Source organism: Echiichthys vipera (genome assembly GCF_963691815.1).
Source record: "Echiichthys vipera genome assembly, chromosome: 13".
Lineage (NCBI taxonomy): Eukaryota > Metazoa > Chordata > Actinopteri > Perciformes > Trachinidae > Echiichthys > Echiichthys vipera.
Window position 1 is genome coordinate 12,423,326 of NC_139838.1, and position 24,000 is coordinate 12,447,325.

General features: G+C 40.9%; 1 protein-coding gene across 1 annotated transcript in view; it reads right to left on the minus strand.

The window, feature by feature from the left end:
* Positions 1-24,000, minus strand: part of adgrb2 (adhesion G protein-coupled receptor B2) — a gene marked incomplete at both ends in the record, with an annotated part of 161,663 nt that overhangs the window by 2,372 nt on the left and 135,291 nt on the right. The window contains 8 exons of the mRNA XM_083925470.1: positions 10,425-10,538; positions 12,741-12,776; positions 15,387-16,100; positions 16,302-16,474; positions 19,355-19,369; positions 19,758-19,797; positions 22,266-22,517; positions 23,811-23,903. Of these exons, the coding sequence (XP_083781596.1) occupies positions 10,425-10,538; positions 12,741-12,776; positions 15,387-16,100; positions 16,302-16,474; positions 19,355-19,369; positions 19,758-19,797; positions 22,266-22,517; positions 23,811-23,903 (1,437 nt within the window). The remainder of the gene's footprint in view (positions 1-10,424; positions 10,539-12,740; positions 12,777-15,386; positions 16,101-16,301; positions 16,475-19,354; positions 19,370-19,757; positions 19,798-22,265; positions 22,518-23,810; positions 23,904-24,000) is intronic.

A 24,000-nucleotide genomic window follows, 5' to 3' on the forward strand; every position in this document is an offset into this window, starting at 1 on the left:
TCTGCCTTGAAACAATAGAATTGTTCCCACACCTCTAGAAGGTGAGCAGGCAGTTGTTTCTCTGTACCCTTTCTCTTTCTCTCTCTCTCTCTCTCTCTCTCTCTCTCTCTCTCTCTCTCTCTCTCTCGTGACACAATACAACATGTGTACACGCTCACAACATGCATGCATGAAGAGAAACAAGTGATCACCCACTGGGAGCATGGTTATGCGCACATAATCGTAGTGCATTGGAACACGCAGGATTTTTAATGTCCTAACCTGTCAATGCTTAGAGAAAAACTAACAAAGCAAGGGCAGAGTGACTGAAGGATTCTACACGCTATACATCACTTATAGCAACTACAACTACTACAAAGGGGATAAAAGTATGGCATGTGAGCGTAGAGTAATCTGATTCTACAAGCCGTAACAGTGAATCTACTCTGCAGTGCTAGAGGCTTTGGAGCTCATGTTTTCTAAATAATGTTGAAAGAGGATAACGGATCTGGTTATTAGTGCATGGAAATGCTATCTACACTATCTGCATTATTGATTTTATACTGTATGTGTTAACACAACACATAAAATAGTGAAAGCCTAGCTATAAAATGGACATTGCTGACTCTGTATGTTCCGCCTCAGGCTTAAACACATAAACCGTACTCTCCCTGCTGTACCACTGCAGTGTTGTCAATAATTTTTTATTTTTATGTTCCTGTCTTCTTTTAATTTTTGAAAGCAAACTCCTGCTTTTCATGGTTTCCTTCTCTATGGGTTGATGTTGTTTTTTTGTCCAACGTATACAGGTGTTCTCAAGTAACAGGTCATTTTTTTTTTGGAATTGGCCAGTCAGTGAGCTTCAATGAGTCTAGCAACACCAGTGCAAAGAAACAGAAAAGTACCGTAGTATTTGGTAAAGTTGTTGTCTGCTGATGACTGGCAGCTTTAAACAGTTGTGTCTGTCATGAGATGTTTGGTTTGGGTTGGGGGTGGGGATGTCACATCATCTGTACCAGTCCGCCTTAAGTCTGGGCACAAATTGATTCCCTTCAGTGGCTCCAGTGACTTGGCTAATATTGGCTGTATAGACAATGACATAATTCGTCCTTCCCTGTATGTAAGCGTCCCTGGTACTGTGCAATTCACATCGAAACCTACCCTTGTCCGATCCAACTCTCTGGGTTGTGAAGCGGAGTCTGTCAGTGTGGGTTAACCCTTTTTTAGCACAAAATTTACCGTGGTTTACCCTGGTTTAGCCCTCAATGTGTGAAATGGGTATAAATGAATGTGTGCATAGTGAACAACAACACCAAAATGTTGTTATAATGTACATGGTGAAAATGTATAAAAACTCTGGTTTACAACACTGTGGTACTTTGTTGATAAATTGTCAGCAGCATCAGTGTTAGAATGTAGGTGTAGTAGACTACTTGAGTTATTACATTTAGTCAAGTGCTGTACAAGATATTTTCATGTACTTTGCTCGAGTACATTTTTACTACACTACATTTATCTAACGGCTTTATTTTACATACAAATCATGACTCAGTTAATCTTATATGATGCATTTTTAAATATTTAACTGATGAAAACACATCCTGAAATAAACTAACCTACTTAATCTAACAATTGTTTATTTTTCTCTGCTTTCCTTCATTATTTTTTCTTTCTTGCTCTCTCTTTTATTTCTGCTGTCATGTCCAAACATATACAGCATTTGTAAATGTCTTTACATCATATAACCAAAAATGTCAGGGTTGGGCGACTAGATAACCATTATCAGCCATCTTTTATAGGCTGAATTTATGGCTGAAAGACATTGTTCCTGGTCAGTTTCAATCACCATAATGGATGCCTTTATATTTCTTCCTTATCAGAACTCAAAGCATGCAACGTGAATCAAATAATTAACGTCTTAAAGCGACCCCTATGCACCATCAGTGTTTGCAATGGAACCGGGGAATAGAGATTTTCATTTCCCATATGGAAGCCAGAAGAAAGAGGGTGAAGAATAAGGATGATTTGCATGAGGATGCCAACGGAACTGGAGAGACGACGAGCTGAGATGAATTTCTGGCAGTAAGGACCAAAATCAAGTAACGGCAAGAGACTTGGTTGTTTATGACCAAATTATGAAATGGCTATGTGACTATGATGTAATTATCGTCAGGCTGTACCTGGGCACCACCCTTTGCTTAAATCATATTTATAGTATTTCCAGTAAGTGATAATGAATCTGACATGGACATCTTATGGGTGCTCCATGTGTGAAAGGGAAACTCCAGAAAACTGATTTTCTGGATATTGTCCGGAGTTCATACTGTATGAGAAAGCTCTACAGTGCTCCAATGTAGCTATTAAATAGGAATCACAGGTTCATTTTTGTATTATGTATTTATTTGCCATTATTGTTTTGCAGGCACAGCAGGGAAAATACAATGTCCATTACTGGTTAAGGGTTTGACAGTCACAAATTGGATGTTTTTGTCTAGTCGCCCAACAGTTGAAGTTATAGGCAAGCTATACGATGTTCTGAGAGGAAATATACAAGCTGAAAGCATGGCACAGCTAAGAAAAGGAGTTTGTTGGGATAGAACATATACCAGAAAAATATGCTACTGCACAAACAAAACATCTAAAGCCATCACTAGAAGCCTCCGCTACAGTGTTGGTGGATGAGGCCCACTCTCTGCCACTCAAGAGTCTCCGTCATTTGGACCATGCAATGGAAATTGTGTCTGGATGTGGGTGAACAATGTGGCAGGCTGTCTTTGGGAGATGATGGGGGAGGACAGGTGGTTGTGGGTAAGTGGGTTAACGTTACCTTTGTTGACTTGGATGCCCATGGTTCTGTTGACTGTCTGGCTACATTCAAACTGGGACATGACAACAAGCATGCAACACAAGGCCCAGTCAGCCAACAAAAGACATAAAACAGGAAACAAAAAAACAAACAGAAATCAATAAAATGTGGCACTTATGCAAAGAAAAGACATACACTGAGTGTGAGGCTTACATGAATCAAACACATCTATACATAAAAAAAAATGAAAAGCAACATCAAACAAGAGTAGACTGAGGGCACACTCACACTGTCCTTCCGCACCACGCCCCGGGCTTTAGGGTACTTGTTCCCCCAACAGGCGCACATAAATTACGTCAGAACCGTGCTCGTGCTCGTACACGTGCACACGCTTGTGCTCGTACATGTGCAAACACGCTCTACAAAAGCTCACCTCTCTCAGACGGGCCGTGGACGACCAGCTGGCCGCAGTTATGCGCGGAGAGGGTGCACTCACACTGGTCAAACCCACTAGGCTTGACCCGAAAAACCTGTTGTGGCCCTGTGCTGAAGGACAGTGTGAGTGCGCCCTGAGTGGATACCAGAACATGACTGTGGTGTTGCAGCTGTCTGTGTGCTTTGGGTCATTGAACCAGAACTTGATTATATCAAGGTTTTTATTTACTACCGGCATAATTTATTAGGAAGCACAAAAAGTAGACTAACTGGGTATAGCAGTCTTTAGGACCATTTACCCCTTGGCTGTGAAACTGTGTCACAAATAATAAGGCCCTTCAGAGGAGCCAAATCTAGAGAATGTAGGGCAAATATATTACATTAGTGCAACACATTGCATACAAACGAGCAATCAGACACACAGGCTTGCTTCGCTGCGGTCTAGGCCTGTGCAATACAGCGCAATTCAAGCCAAGGCAAGTGCTTCTATTGTGAAAACAGTTCCAGCTAGCCACTCGGCCCTGTTCACCTCCCTCTAATTGGCCAAGGACACTAAATGAGCTAAATTAGTATTGTGCCTCTTGGTGCACGAAGCCAGTGTTAGGCTTGTTCCGCCTGGGCTATCCGTCCCCTCATTAGGAGGCACTGATAAAGCCAGTGTGCTAAAGCTACCCTCCGCCAGCCCTCAGTTTTCATGGGCAATTTGTGTGGAAGGATGAAAACAGTTGATGAGTTTATACTCGGCAACGGGAAGGGGGCAAGGAAATAATTAAAAACAAGCTAATGAGAGGAATTAATTATTCAATTAATGCCTCAAACGTGCCACCAAAGGCTGAGTTTAGAGGGAGAAATAGGAAAATGAGGGAGACAGCAGGAGAGGAAATGTCAAGCCGTGAGGATGAATAGAGGAGAGAATGACATATGAAGAGGAGGAAGAGAGGAGGACTTGCTTTATTGCTGGAATGTGAAATTGAAGCCCCTTAGCCTAATGCAAGAAAATTGACTATCAAGACCTACAGGGTTTGCAAGTGCAGGCAAATTGCCCCTAACTGAATAAACAACAATGGAGTCTTTGTCATTTTAAATTATACATCTTCATTTTACCTGAGACATCTTCAAAGCATACACATTACCTTAGCTACAATTCCCTTCAGAGGCCTAAAACCACGCTGGAATATCAATAACAGCCACTAATATTAACTGTAGATGCATAAAGAGAACACTGCAGGTTTCTCCTCTCTTTTACGGGCTAGGCTAATGGAAGAACCCTCTTACTATACCAGATTATAGTTCCACATGTAGCCTAATATACTAGGAATGCATCATAGAATTCAAAACACACGCCTACAGCCATTTAGATCAAATTGCAAATACATCTTTCATAATCAAAAATTTGCTCACTGTCCCTGCTCTGATCTAGCATGAGTGAAATCACAACAAAGTAGAGCACTTGTTTCCTTTGTCTTTTTCTCCATCCCACTGTGTTCCGCAAAACTCCTCACTGTCTATCTGAAGTGGGAAGACAAGCATGCTTTATTTAAGCAAGAACACAGCAGAAGACAGGACCGAAATATATCCCATTTGAGAGCTAAAAAATTCACCAGCAAGGCCATTATGCAGTGCAAACTATCTCTCTCTTTCTCTCTCACACACAAACCGCCCATCCCACACACAACGAGGCACAACACTGCATCACTGGGCACTGCATGCAAATTTGCGTTATGACCTCCTCAACCCTGTGGAGAAGATAGCAAACGACAAGCTAACTCCATAGTGACTGAGGCCAAGAAGCTGTTCTAACTCCAAACATTAGCACACACAGTATTGCTAATACATATTTTGTTACATAAACACTGCATCCACTCCATCTCTCAGTAACCCCACTGACTCCATTTGTCTCTGATCTCCATTATGAGACACACAATGAAATTGGACTCCATCCCCCTGCCTGAATATCCACTGCATGTAAAAAAAAAAGTAGGATTTGATTTAATCATTAGCATTAGTGTGATGCCCACTTTCCATCCACTTCAACAATGTATAATACAAGTGTTACCTCTGCAACAGATATCATTCTCGTATGGGGGCAGACAACAGCAACCCTAAAGAAAAAAACTTGAGTCAAGGTCAGTGCAGTGCCCTCTGTAACTCTTGTTTTGTCATCAGGTTTCAGGATGCATAACAGTTGCTATGCATCTTCGTGCATTAAAAATGCACACAGTTGTCTTAAACTGGCAGGAGAAATATATGTTTGTGTCACAGCCTGCAACTGACCTTTGTTAGCAATAGTTTATCAGTAAGCCATTTTTCAAAGAAGCTTTTAAAGGTCATGCATATGTTTTTCAAAAAACAGGGCAGCATTTATTTTCAGACTACAGGAATAGCTCCGCTAGCCTCAGCAGCCTAATAAAAAAAGACAGGCATGGTGATTTTCAACACTGTGGTTAATTGAGTCTTGTGATATAGTGTCTCGCACCCCCTTCTTTCTGGTCACGTCTTTCCCCCTCATTTCCATCTGTTGAGCGTAACACTTGAGTCATACTTAACAGCACCTAGCTTTCAGTGTGGTACATAAGGAATTACCAGTTTGCGGGCATAACAGAGTTAACAACAGTGTGAGTAGGTGGTATGGAGAGGCAAGGAAAGACAGGGACAGCAGAAATCAAGAGATTAAACCTGTGATGGCACATGCAATGTCCGAGACCACTTTAAGTCCAGTGCACTTGAACAGATAATTGGATAAGATGTATAAGTTGAAAAAAAAATATTTTCTGATACCCACTCATCTCCTCAATACAGAGATCCTACCTTTCCAGAGAAGTAAAACGGACCAGGTCTCTTCTGAACCCATAAGCCTTTGTGATATTTCTCTCACCAGCACCCAGACAAAGTGCATCATGTTTGGCCCTTTTTAGTGCTCATGAGCTAGTTTATGGACAGGGTATCATGGTTTACGATGTCATTATAAATCGGTTTGGATGGGTCATTGTCTTTATGAACTGATTTATAAATCGGTTATGGTGTTTGGGTCATAAGGCTTAATTCAGGCATTGAAATGGACACAATATGTATGGATTGTCACATAACACATAGTGTTGCCAAAGGAATGAAAACACAACCCAAAACAACAAAAAATAAATAAAATGAATGCTTTTGTTTTATCATGGAAAATAAATCCAGTCCTGCATCAGACCACCTTACAAATTCATCTCTCTGGTTATAGTGATTCCAGATCAGTCGTGGTTTAACATGAATTTATATTGGAGTTGATGGAGGAAGGGGAATTAGCAATCAATACATGATTGCAGAAGCACAGGGAGTACAAGCTGTGAGGACTGGACTGTTACATCACCACACCACTAGGACCATCTAATATTTAGTCTCATTGTACACAGTCACTTCACTATGAGACAGCACTGACGAGACGGATAGTAGATCAGCAGCTACATGGAGTGAGCTTAAAGTTTGACACTGTGTGTGACTGTAACTCCAAATAGGTATAGTCTTGTACTAGGCTTTTTAGTGTAGCAGGTAATGCAATAAGTTTGAAGCACTCTAAAATTGACTGTTCGCTTTAGCCCACCCCCTAGTAAATGTTGCTATGCTGTCAAGCTTAAAACGGATAGTGTCAGTCCTTGATGTGATTGACTGAGCTCTCGCATTGCACTAGCAGGTTACCGGTTTTATGTAGTTTATCTTAGTAGTTTTTTAAGAGTGGGTCTTTCATTTCAGGTTTCTTGTGTCGCAGGTTTCTTTTTTTAAGATGGCCACCCCCAATTTTGCTGTCTTTCAGTGGCAGATTTTTATCAGCTATAGCTAGCTAGCTAGTCAAGCTAGCATTAACGTTAGCTGGATGAGTCCTTAATTGAATAAATTTCTAAACAAGAATCTTTAAAGAAGGGTTGTAATTCTATGCACTTGATGGCTACATACATGATGTCCTACAAGACTGAAGTTAAAGCTAGATTTCTCAGACTATCTATCTATGTCTGTTGGTTAGTCGTAGTATTGTATTATGATGAGTATGATAGGGAGAAATGTAAGAACATTTCTTTCTAATATAACCTTGTTTGGCTGCTTAGCTGAGTTATACTGTGAGCAGTGCTGCTGAGATCTTAAAACAAGACTGCTGAACATCAAAGGCTGATTTCTTATAGTGTAAACAGAGCTGAGGTTGTCGTTTTCCTTTTCACGTTTATTTAAACACAACCTTATGTCAGATCATGTTGGCTGACGTTGCTGCATGTGAACTACCCCAAATCCAATAAGGAGCTGTAATGCTAACTTTAGCCTAAACTCGGATAGTGCTACTAGGAGCAGCTTCTACAAAGTGGGAAAATGCTACATAGTAAATGTGCAAATAGTAAACAGGGCCTTTTTTCAAATCTGTCTCAGAGGCTCAACTGATTTTCAGATTGTAGACCATAGCTTTAAGTAATGCTCAGCTTTGTAAGTAGTAGGATAGTTTTTGTGATTGTGGGAGAAGTTAAGCAAACAGTCAATTACATGTGAAATGTACTTTTTTAAAGCTACAGGGATTCAGTACATACAGTGGCAAACTATGACACATACAGACATGTAGCGCATGAACTCAGCAGCCTTAGAGTGAGTTAGAGGGGCTCTACTGCGGGAGGTTTATGAAGGGTTAAGTATGTCTTACGTTGACTTTCTTTGTAAACGAGGGACGCTCTGCGGACTAGTGATGGCTCTGGGTTGTGCCTCGGTGGTGGGGGAGGGGGGACCTGTTGTTGGCAAACATCGGCCCCGGTGGTTAGAAGGGATTAAAAATTGTTTAGGGTCTGGGTTAAAATACTGTTTAGGCACTTTAAAGAAGAGAGAGAGGGTATTAGTTTTTGAGACTTGAGGTAGATGACTTATCGTTAGATAGGTAAGGAGGGGTGAGGGTTTTCCTTCTACTAGTTTTGCCTGGAACTGGCTAGCCTCCCTTGTCATTAAAAGGTGGAACACGGAATAGAGCCAGTCTTTAAGTGACTAAGTCAATTGGCCATATAAAGTTATGGATGATTATCAACTTCCACGGTAATTCCGGTGTCCATCCTTGAGAAGATATCCTAGTGAAATGCAGTTTGCTATTAAATCACAGCCCTCATGTATATGTGAAAATCACTGTCAGTGTCTGTGTGGAATAAAAATGAGGTTACTAAAGTAATTATGAAAGAATTATATCATTACTCATTCAGTAAATGTCTCCTAAACACAATTTATGTGCTTCAAACATTAAAACAAATGAACACACAAACAAAAAGGAACAGAGGACACACACACGGGCGCGCATGCACGCACACACGCACTCACGCACACACTCCTGCCTACAACCACACACAGCGGCACTGATATGCAAGTGTACGGACACGTGCACACTCTTTCCATTTACATAATTACTGTATAGTCAGCATGTCCATGTCTGGGGGTGACTCTGAAAGTGAGATGTTGACAACAGCAGAGCTGAACTCAAGCTGGGTCCTGTCAAAGGCCTGACACTGATAGCATTATCCGTGTAATTATTCAAGTGAACTGCCTACTTACTTTCAACATAATGGATTTGGATGAGTAAGTCATATCTATGCTGCCCTTTCATTTAAGAACTTGTGTGACGTCACTAACCCAGAGGAAATATGGGTTCCAATTTGTCTTAATTACATTAAATACAGCCTATCTATTATTCGTGGCTAGGCTTTCATTTCTTTTACATTCGGGCATAATCTCAAAGCACACCTGCGCTCCCTCTGAGGCATATTAGCATTCTGCAGTGCAACTGTTAAGAGTTACACACTTCTAATATATGGCTCATGCCTTTCCAAGCAGCCTGCCATTTTTTTCTTCTCGTCCATAAAATATATGCTTGGCATTAATGAATGGAAGTCGGCCAATGCTTCTGAAAATCTTGATCAAGACCTAAACGAGCAAATGAGGAGTGAAGGAAAAGGCTGCCGGTCTGGCATTGGGAAATCGCAGCAGGTTGGCGCGGGTGTGTGTGTGTGTGTGTGTGTGTGTGTGTGTACAGAGTGTGTTGCTACATGACATGGGGAATATGAGAGATGTCAGGCTGGCCTCTATTCCTCTACTGGCGGTGTAAATTAGATGTGAATCAGCATGGCGCCAATACCAGGGGAAAGTACACCTATCAAGGTTGGGTAACTCATCATGGCTCAACGCACTAAAGCTTCGTAGATGAGGGGTGTGCGAGCATGTGCGTGCGTGTTTAAATCTTAATGAAACGGGCCCTGTGAAGGTCAGTGCAGAGCAAGCAGGGAATCTTTCGTCTGCTGGTTGCTAATGGTATATTAATGATTCAAATATGCCTCTGTGTCTCATGCACACAGGTGCCCACCAGAGTGCCCTATTGACGCACACACCAACCTAACCACCCACGCATACACATGAAAAAAACACTGTCACACACAGTAAATGGACGATGAATCCAATTAAACAAACACATTAACACGTGTGACACGGGCAAAGACAAAGCACTTGTGTGTATAGGCACAAATGTGTGTTCAACAATGCATTATGGTAAGGTGATTTTGTGAGAGTGAGAAATAGTTTAACGTGCTTAAATTGCAGAACTTGGATTCCATTAAATGGCTATGATTTATTATCCCTCAGCTAACAGCTTAAGTTATTAACTGTTTTGTCAGGTATTTAATAAGGCACCAAACACAAGTGACAATTAATTAGATTTAGGCCATTAATAGCAGGTATAAAAAGATATTTACGGTAAGAAAGCTGGAATAAAATGTGCCTCTAAAGTTACATTCATGGTGTAGTTATTGTTCAATTCTCCAGTGATGTGTTAAAAAGTATAAAAGTGAATTAAACGGCAGTGCAAATATACAGATGCTATATATTCACGTTAGAGCAAATTATATTTTCATATTTTTCAGGCAGCAGTTTTGGTGGAAAAAAAACACTATCATGAAAACATCCGCTCAGGTTGTAAATGATTATGGATTTGTATCACAAAAATTGTCTGAAAGCTACATATCTCTCTAAAGTGCTGATAATATCTTTCTGTGAAGCATGCTACAGCAATTTTTGATCCGTGCAAAGTCAGCACCTGCTTTCTAGTGTCAGTTTTTTAGTGTTAAAGGGGTGGGATTTTAGGGTTGTGACGAAGTGCCTAAGGGGGTGGAGGTGCATGGGTACAGCGGGTTCCCGTCCCGCGTTTGGGCAATGGTCTTACCTTGAATGTGGACATGGCCGGGTCCCTGCTATACCTGTCTATGGTGTGGAACTTGGACGAGTGGTTGAGCTCATGGTACAGCTCAGAATGTCTTTTGCGAGTGTGCATCACTTTCTGGAAGGGAAGAAAGGAAGGGACAGCAAAAATGAACCAAATAGAAACAAAAAAAAGTAAAAAGAAGGGAGGAGGCCAATATAGGGGCAGGCAGGAGAACGGGAATGGGTAAAAGGCTGAGGTGCTGCAGTGATGCCAGCCATAAAAAAAGGTTACAGACGTCGACAGATCGATCGATTTCTGGCTCAAGCTCATACATCATCCACTGCCTCAGTCTTTAAGAATTTGGCAACTGGGAGTGCTGCAGAGGAGTCCTTTAAGTGAGAATATGGTGAAAATGACTGACAGAAATGCCATTATTCCAGACTGGTGCTTTCTAGCTGGCCTCCCTCCTAACTCCGGATTTTGTCTAACTCATTAAACGTCAAAGAGAGGGGCTGGAATTTAATTATCACCCTTTTGACAAAAACTGCCTTCCCTCTGTTCTGAATATGTCTGTCTTGAGGGTAGCTAAATTCAGATCTTTAATTCCCTGACAGCAAACTGCATTTGTCAGTGCTACTGCTGTTGTCTCTCTGTGCTAATGGGCAGCGCTGGAGCTGCTCGGTAGTAGCTAATCGTCAAAGCAGCTTGTGAGGTTGAAAGTGACACAGGGGCAAGAGGCCAGCACTCACACCCGCACACTTATGGCCAGGACTGGTGCTTAGCAATGGCTCCAATTACTTCAGAGTGGGCACTCTCATCTCCGCTCAGCTAAGGTGCTACAAGTTCCTTGCTTTTTGCTGCTATGCCTTTTATTTTCCTTTTCTGGCCATGTGGTTTTAGTGAACGTGAATGAAACCTGAGTAAACTATGACCTACTGTAAGTCATCATCTCTAAAATAAAGCACTAATTTACACCAGTTATAGTGTTAATTATTACACAGTTTTGTTGAATACTGGATTCTGATTGATCAATTTGCGTTCTATGGTTATTTCAAATAGCAATGGATAACATATCATTGCTTTAGAATCTGTTATTTCTTAAATAAATATTGCGTCATATTATTCATTTCTTTAAGTAGCTGTGTAATAAGCATGATCATGTAGAGTGAGTGTGTCATTGTTGCATTATGGGAAATGTAGGATGTGTTAGACTAAGAACTAACAGTCAGAATATCTCGGCTTTTGCTGCACAGTTTCTCTCTTGCACAGTCTCTTGCAAGCTCCTAAACTTTAAGTGCAAGACCAAATCAATGGAGTACTCATTAAAGTTTATATAAGTGTATTATTTTACCTAAAAGACTATGTTTGGAATTAAGTTTGATGAAATGATAAAAGTTATAGTTTGTATACAAAATAAACGTTTGACAGTGTAAAAGGATGGGCAAACTCAATTAAAGAAAGAAAGAAACTTGGATGAAAATGGGTTTACCATACATTAAATAATAGAAGTGTACCCTTAGTGTTCAATTAGTGGTAGTTCTACATCAACCTATTTCTCAAAAGTCAATCAATTGATGAGAAAAGAGTTGATTTATCTGAGAACCAATCTCCTTGTGCCTGTTCATGCAGTCACAAACGTCTCTCCAGTAAATCTGCCAGATAAGTAAAACAATAAGCCATAGTCACTGTTAGTAGCTTGTCACCACACATACCCTCTATATGAAAGCTACATTTCCATGGTGGAAGGTGAATGTCCAGTCTTTGCAACAGTCTAAATAAAACTGAATTGAAAAAAGTAGCAATACAAAATGAGGTATTTTATTGCAAAGGGATACTCACTAGAGACTGGAGATTCACAGGACACCCAGATCATTCTAACACAAACATACTCACACAGTGTCAAACCATGTTGTTCCAACAGATATAACCAGGCAATCAACTACGGCCACATATAAAATGTGTTGACCCGTAACTAAATTACTTGAATTCATTCAGACAGAAGAAACATTCTACTTTGCCGTTTCTTCAACCAGGACCCCCACGATGACAAGACAGCATTGTTTCATAGAATTTTTCATGTTAGTGGGACATTTTTCTTTTAATTGACACAAATTAATTCATACGCAGGGAGACATTTAAGGCCATTGTTGGAGAAACAGCATATTATGTAAGGTATAGGTCTGAAACATTTCATAGTTCTAAATGCAAGGGAGAAACAGGTGCCAAGGGAGGGATTTAGCGATGCTTTTTGCTCCTAAATGTGTTACTCAAGTCCTGGCAGAAGCACAAGAAAGCAGAGACAGGCTGATGACAAGGGGGTGAGGTCCGAGATCTTACCTCGAAGTCCAGCTCAGAGTACCGTACTCTTTTCCTCTGGAAGAGGAGGGGGGCAGGGGGAGAGAAGAAAGCATCAATGACCAAATCCTCCACCACTATTGACCGCTCTATCTTAACCATTCTGTTGATTTCTCAGTGCCATTGTTCAGTAACAAGAGGGCAGCTAATATGCACTGGCTGCCCAACACGATACAGATATTCATACAAATGTCAAGGCAAAAAGCTAATTATTCAGTCTATTTCAACGTAATGAGATTAGTGAAGTGGAATAACCCAGAATTAGAATGAAACAATCATTTCTCAACTCACATACTCTCAAACACAATCATTACAACCCCAGCGTAAATCATCCCCTTTGCAATTTTTTTTTTAATTTCTTGGAGACATTCTGATTAAAAGAGCTACAGCAAACATATGAGCAATGGTTTTTATCCTCTAATCTTGTTTGGACCCCACGACTCTCCTCTTAAGTGTCTCTGCAGCTATAGCAAGTGGCACAAAAGCCGCCAATTTAACTGCTGCAGACATTTCCAACTCATCTGGCCCTGACATTGCATTGCATTGCACTCTATCTCTGAATTGCTATTTGGCTCTCGCTGTCAGCCAGATTTGCATTTGCCAGTCAGAAGAGCTTCTCTCCACGGCTAAGAGCTGAATTTGTTCTTTGAAGGGGCAGAGTTGCTGATCTGATGCTATGGCAGCCACCGTTTTAAAAGGTAAATACATGCAAACAGATAGAGAAGCACATTTCTCTCTGAGATGTCCTATTCTCTTTTCAAATTTCATTGCTCATAAAACACAAAGCAATAACTGCCCTCCTACAGAGGAATCCTTACCTTAAAAAGAGAAATTCCGTGATTGCGTTTGCTTTGTATTATGGAAGACATGCATATACATAGTATATTGCATGTTTTGGTGGGGACACACACACAGTCAATAACTCACCTATACAAAATTCTTATGAAATCCTCCTATGATTTGCTGTTATAATGTAGCCAAACACAGTCACACACTAGCTTCAGTTTGTATGTACTCAGTACAGTAAATCTGGTATCTTGAACTCTTCAGCCAATGTTTTGTTGTAGGGAGAAACTAATTCACATACAATACTCCCTCCACTGGACTCTTCAGTACATTAGTAGAATAACATGTTGAGTTGATAATTTAGAGTATACAAGCCTCCTTCTAAAAATCAACAGGGAAATGAACACTGGGTACATTTGCATGAACCTTCCACTATACCATGTTTGAATTGGGGAGTAAAACACTACTGGGATTTAATCTTGAGAGGCATGCTCTCCATCTCCAAATCAAGCATATTCAAACCGGGTGACATTATACAGTAAATTACATCCCACAGGTTCCTCCGCAGATTGTTCTACGCTCTTTTTTTCTTTTTTGAATTTATGAGTGGTTTCGTAGCTCTTCTGATTTTTTACGAGTTTTAATGATCCTTAATGTCCTCAGCCCTAAATGAAGCATCTGCACTTTTCGGTGAAAGTGTCGTTTCCATCTCTTTAATCAACCTTGTGAGTCAGCAAGATGCCATTACGGGGAAGATCCAAAGTGCATGTGTGTTTACGTGTCAGTGTTATCGTGTGCTTGTCTTTGTGTGTGTGTGTGTGTGTGTGTGTGTGTGTGTGTGTGTGTGTGTGTGTGTGTGTGTGTGTGTGTGTGTGTGTGTGTGTGTGTGTGTTTGTGTGTGTGTGTGTTCGAGTTTGTGTAAAATTGAGGTGGGCTGAAAGACATTCACCATGGGTATTTCCTCTGATCCTCTCTGTCTCAATCCATCTGCTGTGCCACCTTGTACGGTTAGGAGGGGGGTATCATAAACACATTACACACACACACACACACACACACACACGGTACTAAGAAGAGGCTGTCTGTCTGTCATTAAGAGAATATCTCATTGTAACGCTCATTGTCTCAGTCAGCAGCAATGAATACCGCTCAGCTGAAAATAACAGCAGTTGTCATAGTAGACCCTTTTCTGAGGCTCAATACCGTGAGACTATTACTGCAGCGTGGTGGACATATTGTTTTTGTATATTAAAGACAATATGTATTTCAAATTGCTTGAATTGTTTGAGGACCACACTGTGTACCGAAGGTGTGTTATTATATGGATATTTTATTTACAAAATGACTTATTTCCAGTTTCCTATTTAAGCCATGACTATTCATCACAACAACTGATTTAGAGTTTTGCATATGCAATGTGACATTATGTATATGCAGAGTATCATTTTACATTTTGTTTTTCTCAAGGTAAAAAGTAATGGTGATAGATTAAAATAATTGTTCCCAGTGCAAATCTACCCCCCCCCCCTCCCAATAACTTTCTTGAACTAAGTTACACTACATTCACTACAGTCATGCAAATGGTTTTATTTTCATTCCTTTTGTTTAAATCCCTTGCATATACAGAATGTAATATGTAATATAACATTTTCAGAGAACTTTCCTCCTACTTGTCATCCAACTACTAAAATTTCATAGATATAGCCACACCACCACCACCACCACCACCACATCCAGATCTTAGGACACTAGGTGTGTGCTCAAGTGACAGGTGGATGTAGAGAAGAGGCTTCACCGCCACTGTGAACCCCTCCTTCCCTTAGCCCTCAACCTCTTACCCACCTCCAGGGATCCTGCTGAGATGCTGCTGTTGGCATTAGTGCTGCCCAGGTTGCGTGGAAGGGTCCTGGTTCTCTCCACTGTGGTTCCCCCTGTCAGAATCTGTCTGACGGACGGCCTCTGGCCCGGCTTCAGCTGCAGAGAATGCCCGTGGGTGTGCATATGTCCTCCGTGGGAGTGCACAAGACCACCCTGAGACATCATGTGGCTGTGCCCGTGGGGCATGGTTTTGATCGTCCCATAGGAGCGGTTGAGGTTCATGGCGATGTTCATGTCGGCCACACTCGACGGCACAAAATCCACCGGGTACGCCTCACTCTCAGCCGGGTGGAGGGTCAGAGGTGAGGGAGGTGGGGGGAAGGGAGGATCCTCCACTGCGATGTTAAGCGGCTTGTCCTCGCCCCCCAGTCCCAGGCCCCCTCCTTGGGAGGAGGGCACTGGAGGTTTGAGACTGACCGTCCTACGAGGTAAGACCATGTAGTCTCCCTCCCCACCTCCTCCACTTCCTCCTCCCCCTCCACTTCCCCCGCTTCCGGCACTTCCGTCCTGGGAGGTGTTGGAGGAAGTGGGTGGTCGAGCCCAGCCCAGGCCACTCTCAGTGCACAGGTAGATTGGAGCGCTGCTGCGTTGCTGCCCCTGCTGTCTCTGCTGATCTACGTTCACTTCCTTCTTTAGGGGTGTCTCGCTGAGCTCATTGAGGCCACCAAGGGTTGGAACCTTGTGGAAAAAAAAACAGAATGTTTCAGTTTTAGTTTTTCCTGAAGCTAGATCAACTGCGATAACTCTACTCCTGTGGCTGGATTTGGTTTTTCATTTGCTAGCAATGCTGCTAGGCTCTTAAATTGTTGGACAGAAAGTTGAGCTGAGCTCCACACTGATCAGCCAATCAAACTGTAAACGTCAACGTCAATACAGTACCTGTACGATGAGGTTTGGAGGGGGAATGTTCCCGGGGAGGGAGCTGAAGTTGACCCCCACTCCCCCCTCCTGGTGGGCTGCCAGCTTGGGATCGTCCTCGTCATCCAGGGAGATGCGGGAAAGAGTCCCGGTGATGGTGGCAGGATTACAGGTGTTCACCTCCTTGAATAGGACTAGAGGGAGACAGGGGAAGCCGTGGAGACAGCAGGAGAGTGGGAGAGATAGGGGAGTTAGGGTAGAAGAATTGGATATTGAATGGAATAGAATTGATTACATGTATGTCGAATAAAAGACAGTTGACAGAAAGGTAGGTGAAAGAAAACATGAATTAGGTTGTGAAACCGAAGTCTGTTTGCACCAGTTATGAGACTCACTTTTTGGGACTTATATGGTTCACAGTAACTGAGATGAATTTTGTCTGTGACAATGTGACCTTAAGTCTTGCTCCATTATAAGATTTGCTGGTGAGCCAGGATTTTTATAAGCTTGGAGAATGAGCCTGATTGCAAAATGCTTTGTGCTTGCAGAAGTGGAGTCAGCTTCTCTCGCTACCAGGTCTTACTACTGAGTCTTGGCCCACATGTTGTTCACCAGCTTAAATCCTGTGTGTGTGTGTGTGTGTGTGTGTGTGTGTGTGTGTGTGTGTGTGTGTGTGTGTGTGTGTGTGTGTGTATGTTCTTTAACACATATGTATCGATGTGTATTCCTTAATGAGAGACTGTTTTTATTTTATATCAACGTCAAGAAAACCAGAACATAAAACTACTTACAGTGGCTTTGGGTTAGCTTTCATGCATGTTGTTGAAGAGAACATCTACAAACAGCTACTATACATTTCTAGAATAGCTACTCCAAAATTAACTATGACATGCTGATGACAGATGATGTTTAATCACAACCGACATTAATCGATCATTACAATCAAACACAAACCGTTGGTTCATGCCATGCTCATTCTGTCACCATCAGAGGAAAGGATATTTCCTCTGTGGCGCCAAAATACAATTCTAGACCAAATAATGTAGTGCAGACCATTTTCATGTTAACAGCATTGATGTGACAAAATGACAAGCTACACGTTTTATCAAAAATTTACGCTGGATCCTGGCTAGACTGCATACCAGCAAGGACATTCGCAGAGTACAGAAACTAGTATTTCCTGTGTTTTACCGTCCTGTTGGTGCAAAGTGATGTGAAAAAAAATGGACAAGTTTGGGAAAATCCGATCCCTTCACATCTGCATCCAACAGTAGAGACCCAGACAATGACCGATAGACGAATCCAGTAGCTATTGTATGTGTTACTGCGATGGCATCGTTCCACTGATCACATTTACACTGACAGTCAAAGCAGAGATGTTCGGGTTAAACACAGTTGGCAGTCGCCACCTCTGACAGATGAAAGTGGTCTGTGTGAATGTGAAAGATATATATTATTAATAATTACACAGTCTTTTGGGCAAAGAAATTACATTAATGCACTGCTTCTTTCCATGCTCTACACTGTGGATAGAAAAGTGCTGTGTGCAATCAACCGTTTTGAATGTTATCACTCCACTGAATGGGTATTATCATTGGTTATTAGCATCATAGATATGGGTTAGAAGGGGCTTGCTCAACACTTGAACTTCAGAAGGCCATTATCATCCATTCACATGGTAGTGGTTACCATTAGCTTGGTCAGGACTCCTCGGTGTCACGGTTTAATGCTCTTGGAGTTCCATTTTGAATTCAGACAAAACTAACCTGACTTGTTTAGGTTTAGGCAACACAACTACTTTGTTAGGTTTGGGAAAATATCATGGCTTGGGTTGAAAAAATTACATTGCATTTGTTAAGAGTGTTATGTAAGGAACCTTACAGAAGAAGGTTAATTATGTAGAATACTTTATTTAAAAATGTTTAAAAGTCAATGTTGCCTTTGGTTTAATATGGGACATGAACATGAGTTTCCTGTGTGAAACTCCTGTGTTTGAATGACCACTCCGCCACCCCATCCTTCGTAGACTCACTATATATGGACAGAGATAACGGCTTACCAAGCCAACTAGGAGGTAGAGTAGGATCATACGGATACTCTATAGCGCTATTCTGACGGGATTAGTTTGACAGGGGGTCTTACCTCAGGACTTCTGTAATATAAATGGCCAATTGGCACGGGATTAAGAAATGGCTGTATTCTACCAGAAGTAGGATGGGTTACTCGATTTACGCACAGCCGTCACCTCCCCTGTCACCATGTGCTAGCTAGCTTCCTGATATCACAAAACTAACTAAACACGAAACTTAAGGACATAATCAATTATCCAAAAAAGTGATATGAGTGCTTCTTCAAGCGCCTCTGTTCTCAAAAATAAATAAATAAAGGAAACGTATTAACAGGATATGACGTAATATTTAAATGCATTTTACAGAGGGTTGTATTTGGACTGAATGAGTATTACCTGAGGTATTTTTTTCCCGTATCGTTTTATACAGGGTAAAATCAACATCATTTTTTTGGACATTCTCTGGTATAATTACTGACATGGTGCATGACAGGACTTAACCTCTGGTAAAAATGACCTTACCCCACATAAAAACTGATCCCGTCTGAATAGGGCGTATGGTAGTGATAATCCCTGATAGCATCCATTCAATGGTATGAAAAAATTCATAGACTGGACAAATGCTAGCTTAAACCCAGAAGAAATTACTCGCTAGCTTTTGATTCAAATAATCAAACCCCATCATTTCTTGCAGTGTAAAGACAGGATAGGGCACAAGTGGAATTTCGCACACAAAATGTAATAAAGTACCAGATACTGTAGCCAGAGATATGCAAAGTGCCAAAAAAAAATAGTGTTTATTGAAATTTTTAAGTGTTGTAGATTTAGGTCTATGGACAGATTTCTGATAGCTTAAGTGGCAAAATCATTTACATTACATTGTGAGATGCCACTGCAGTAATGGTGGCTTCTTCACTTCCACCTACAAACCGGATTCGTCTATAGGAATTATTTAAGTCTAGGGAGGGACCAGGCAGTGTTAAGGTCAATCGGGTGCAAAACTTACATGGATGTCCTCTCTCTGCAAGGGTGGAGGGGGAAAGTGACTGCGTTAATATTTTCAAAAGCACACTTTGTGGTACATAGGTAACACATCCAAACACCCACACACAAGACTATTGTCAGCAGTGAATGAAACAGGTCTCAACACATTTAGGATTGTTATTATGATGACCAATTAAACACAGTCTCATCCAAACATATGCTCCCTGAACACTCATTGGGCAGAATCAGTGTGATTGATAAGGCATAATAATTTTTGCACATCTGTGTTGAGATGTAGCACATCCCCTGTTATTGTAGCAACATGCACAGCAGCATTGTCTCTTTGCAATGACTATCCTGTATTAGACAAAGGGAGAGGCAAGGGAAGAAAGGAAAAAATAAATCTGGTGGAAGGGGGAGCTCACCTGTTTGACATGCCAAGTCCACATCTTTTTCAAAATCCGTCTGAGAGGCAAGGTAAGAAGAGAGGAAAGACAATGAGTGCAATTACGTCCACATTAACAGAGACACAGGCCCGATGAGCGATTGGATCTTGAATGGTTATGCTGTATTCAATGACTCGGATGCTCTAATTGGAAACTCAAGAAAAGAAACGGATCTGATGCCATGGTGACATTTTACAACCCAGTCAATTAGTAATGGCCTCTGTGAATGAGATCATAAAACGATGCCTTAAGTCATAGCTGAAATGTTCAGTTTTTATTTCTTCATAGTGATTATGTCCAAAGACAATTCTGTGTGATGGCATGCACTGCTACTGTGTTCATGATGTATATCAGTTCACAGCAGCAGATCCAAATACAGTCTTTGAGAGAGATGAACAGAATGCTGTGGAGTTTTGCCAGGTATGTAATGCTACAGTACGCCTCATCAGTCACCTCGCTACTGTCTGAATGCAAACAGGAAATTTACAATGCTGCAAAACTATTATGCGGTGTGCCATTTGAAGCAAAACTTTGATGTCGTCCAGCCGAGCAAAATATATAATGTAAGAAGAATACAAATGCTTTTAGGATTCATTCACACGGACGACCAAAACAAACATCTACACATCACTGATGACACAGATTTAACCTGCACTCAATATTCAAATTTTATGTAGATAAGGCAACAACATATGATGTTTATTTGCTTTGATCTAGAATTAATTCGAGGAAAGCATGGTGGCACTACTCCTTGGGGTAAAGAACTCCCAATCCCAGAGGGCAGTGGGTTGAATAAAGAAGTGTTATTTTCAAGATGGCCACCACTCTAGTTTCCGAAACTTCAGTGAAAGTGAAGCTCATTGCTATGCAGCTGTGGTCCCCCCTTATCCCACCATAGAGCCTCCTGTCCTCGGCGGTATTCACTTACAAAAGCCTTTTGTTTGGATAATAAACTACATATTTTAGACAGTTTGGGCACGCCACACAGGCAACGAAAAGAGGAAAGGGGGAAATGAGAAACTGCAAGAGAGAAGGAGAAAATGTGTAAAGGTCTCAGAGGAGCAGAAAAGCTCTTAGTACGCAAATCACCCGCAGCCTCATAAATTGGTCTCTACTAAATGGACGGATGAGGATATGAAAGAAATCTCTCTCTTTTGCTACGTCTTTCACTGCCATCCAAATTGAGTAAAACAAATCATGTTTATTTTAACTATAACACACTATCTGCAAAAGCCTCACAGGTTAATTAAAGGGAGTCATCAACTAGAATTCTTGGTGAGGTTACTACTGAAATGAAAGCAAACAAACCATAACCTCGTTAACCATTTACAATAGAAACATACTATAAATACATTATCTGCTTACATTTACCTACAGTAAAAGTGCTAGTTTCTATTTATACATCAAAGCTATTAGGATGAAAGGTGCAACATGTAAAAAAAACAAAGCTCAATTTGATGCAACAATGAGTTGCGTTCTTTAAAGGAATAGTTTGACTCTTGGGAAATAAATGTATCTGCTTTCTTGCCCAGAGTCAATTAAGATTTTTTTTTTACCACTCTCATGTTTGTACGCTAAATATAAAGCTACAGCCAGAGACAGATGAGTTTAGCTTAGCACTAGACTGAAAATAGGGAGAGACAGCTAGTATGTTTGTTTAATCAATATAAACACCAGTTTAGTGTAAGTAATGACATATTGTGACTTTATGGAGGTTCATGTGACTCCAAAAAGTCCCTTTGCCTGGCCAAGAAGGAGAATGGTTAGCAACCCCCTGTAAAACCACAATGTGAGGGTTTTTTTTAATTATTTTTATAGAGTTTAACAAGACGAGGGACACCTCATAAAACCAGAAACCAGAGAAGCAAGTTCTTAATTTCTGATGTCATCAAGTAGACAAGAAATGAGATACTGATTTTGTTTGTATTCTTTTTTAATACCCCAGTGAGCTTTGTTCTATTGTAATGTTCTCAGTTAAGAAACTCTAATTGTTCCATATACTATAAATAGAACAAACCCCTAGGTGCGTTCAGTGGCATTGATGAAATCCTTCACAATTCATCGCATATGGAGAAGTTCCAGACTTTACACTCGACGACATCACACATGTGAGTTTAAGCACTCTGTTTTTTTGGATTTGTGAGAGAGTTGTTCACGCTTGATAATATTCTTGGACTATCTTAGACCATCGGAAAGACATGGATGGTTTTTTAGAAATAGCCATGGATCCCCTTTACAAAAGTTTTCAGTTTTTGTGCTAAGCTCAGCAAAACATTTTTCTGGCTGTAGTTTCTATTCATTGTACAGACATGATCTCTTATAGACTATCGCTTGGCAATGAAAAAAATAAATATATGTCTTAAAATTGTCAAACTGTTCCTTTAATAATTTGTTCCTGTTGAAAAATATTGTTTTACAGATTCCACCTTTCTCCATCTATGGGCTCCACTATTTATAATGACTCTGTCTGTTCTACATGTGACATACTGGTTGGCTGCCGGTGTGGTTGTGGGCATGGTGGTTATGAGCGTGGTTGTGGGTATTGTTCAGGATGGGGTTATGCTCATGTAGGTGGCTGAGGGCGTGGTTGCTGCGAGGCAGACTGTGGAAACAGGCTTGCTGGCATGCCTGGTGGCCCGTCGGTGGGAACTGCTGTGGGTGGCAACCTGACAGACACGGGGATGTGCCGTAACGCAGAGCGCCACACTGCTGCACACAGTAGCTGACATTTGGACACTTCTGATGGTGTGAAAAAAATATATATAATGAAAAACATAAGGTTTTAATGTTAAAGAAGGACATATCACCATTTTTTTTAAAGAGAGCACTGATCTTTAATTAGAGATTAACTAATCAAATGAATTGTCTAAAGATGGCTTTAACAAGAAGGTGTAGCTACATTTCTACATATTTATGATGTATCTAAGTGTCAGGGGTTTTACATTCTAATGAGATTTTCTGTGAATACAGCAAGATCACCTGAGAGAGTAATTATGATAGTGATATAGCCTAACTGGTGGCAGCTTCTCTAATTCATCCATCACAATAAATACTCTCAAGGGTATTTCATACAACAGCTCTCTGTGCATATGTGCCGTCTGAGAAGATATCTTCAAAGTCAAACATATTTAGAAAAAACTTTCCGGTTCACCAGCTGTCTTCCTCAATAGAGCAATGGTTGGCACAGAAACGAGCTGCTTGTATGATAAAAACAAATTAAACTAAAAATTAAATAAGCACAGTTGGAGTGCGAATGTTCATCTCGGTTCTGAAAACAGACACAGAGAATGTGTCATAATGGGTTCCCCGAGCAGAATGATAGCTCCAAAGTTTAATCTTGATAACCTCAGAGGGGTGTTCAGAAAGCCATAATCGTTACCGCAAACAGGTCTGAGGGAGAAATAAAGGGAATAGCGTTGTGAGAGTCGCTCATGCTCTCATAGTAGCAGTGTGACCGTACTGACATTGGTAAAGCAGTTCAAGTCGGTATGATTTATCACACTATTAGCCACATTTGGAACACGTACATAACCTTATAGGAGCTCTGTGCTCAAATAAAGAGGTTGGTGTTTAGGTTAAAAGTAAATAAAAGTGCTGAAGTATATGTTTTGTTAATTCATGAAAGGCTGTTGGTGTTGGAAATGATCTTGGAGTTAGTAGAAACAGAACTTTTCAAAAATGCATTATTAATTTGAGCATGAAATCTTTCATGTCCACTTATGGCACTATATGTATATAGGAAGTTAGTTTCAGGCTGGGAGTGAAATTATATTTTTATGTGGAATGACATTTTTGGTAAATAAAATGTGAATATGCATAATGCATGAATAATAAATAAATTCCTGTACAGGGGAAAAAATGGTTTCTGATTTTTTTTTTAACAAAAACGAAGAAAAAAAAGCCAGGTATGAGTTTGAGCCCTTTAATAATGGCAATCATGCTTCATGTGAAGCATCCAGAAAACTCCAGCCTGGTAAATGTTAGTCTGAGGCTAATGGGTTGCAATGTGGGATGAAATGGAATGCTATTCACCATGATCTGCACCTGTCCATTCTTGCAGGAGTCTGGGGAGTTTTCGCTGTCGTCTTTACATCCTCCCATCCTACAGCGCACCGCATCCTGCACCTGAAGAGGAGAAATAAAGGATCGGGGGGAGATGAAGGATGAATACAGAAGAGGACAAGTATGAGGGGAACAGAATGATGGAGAGGAAGGGATGATG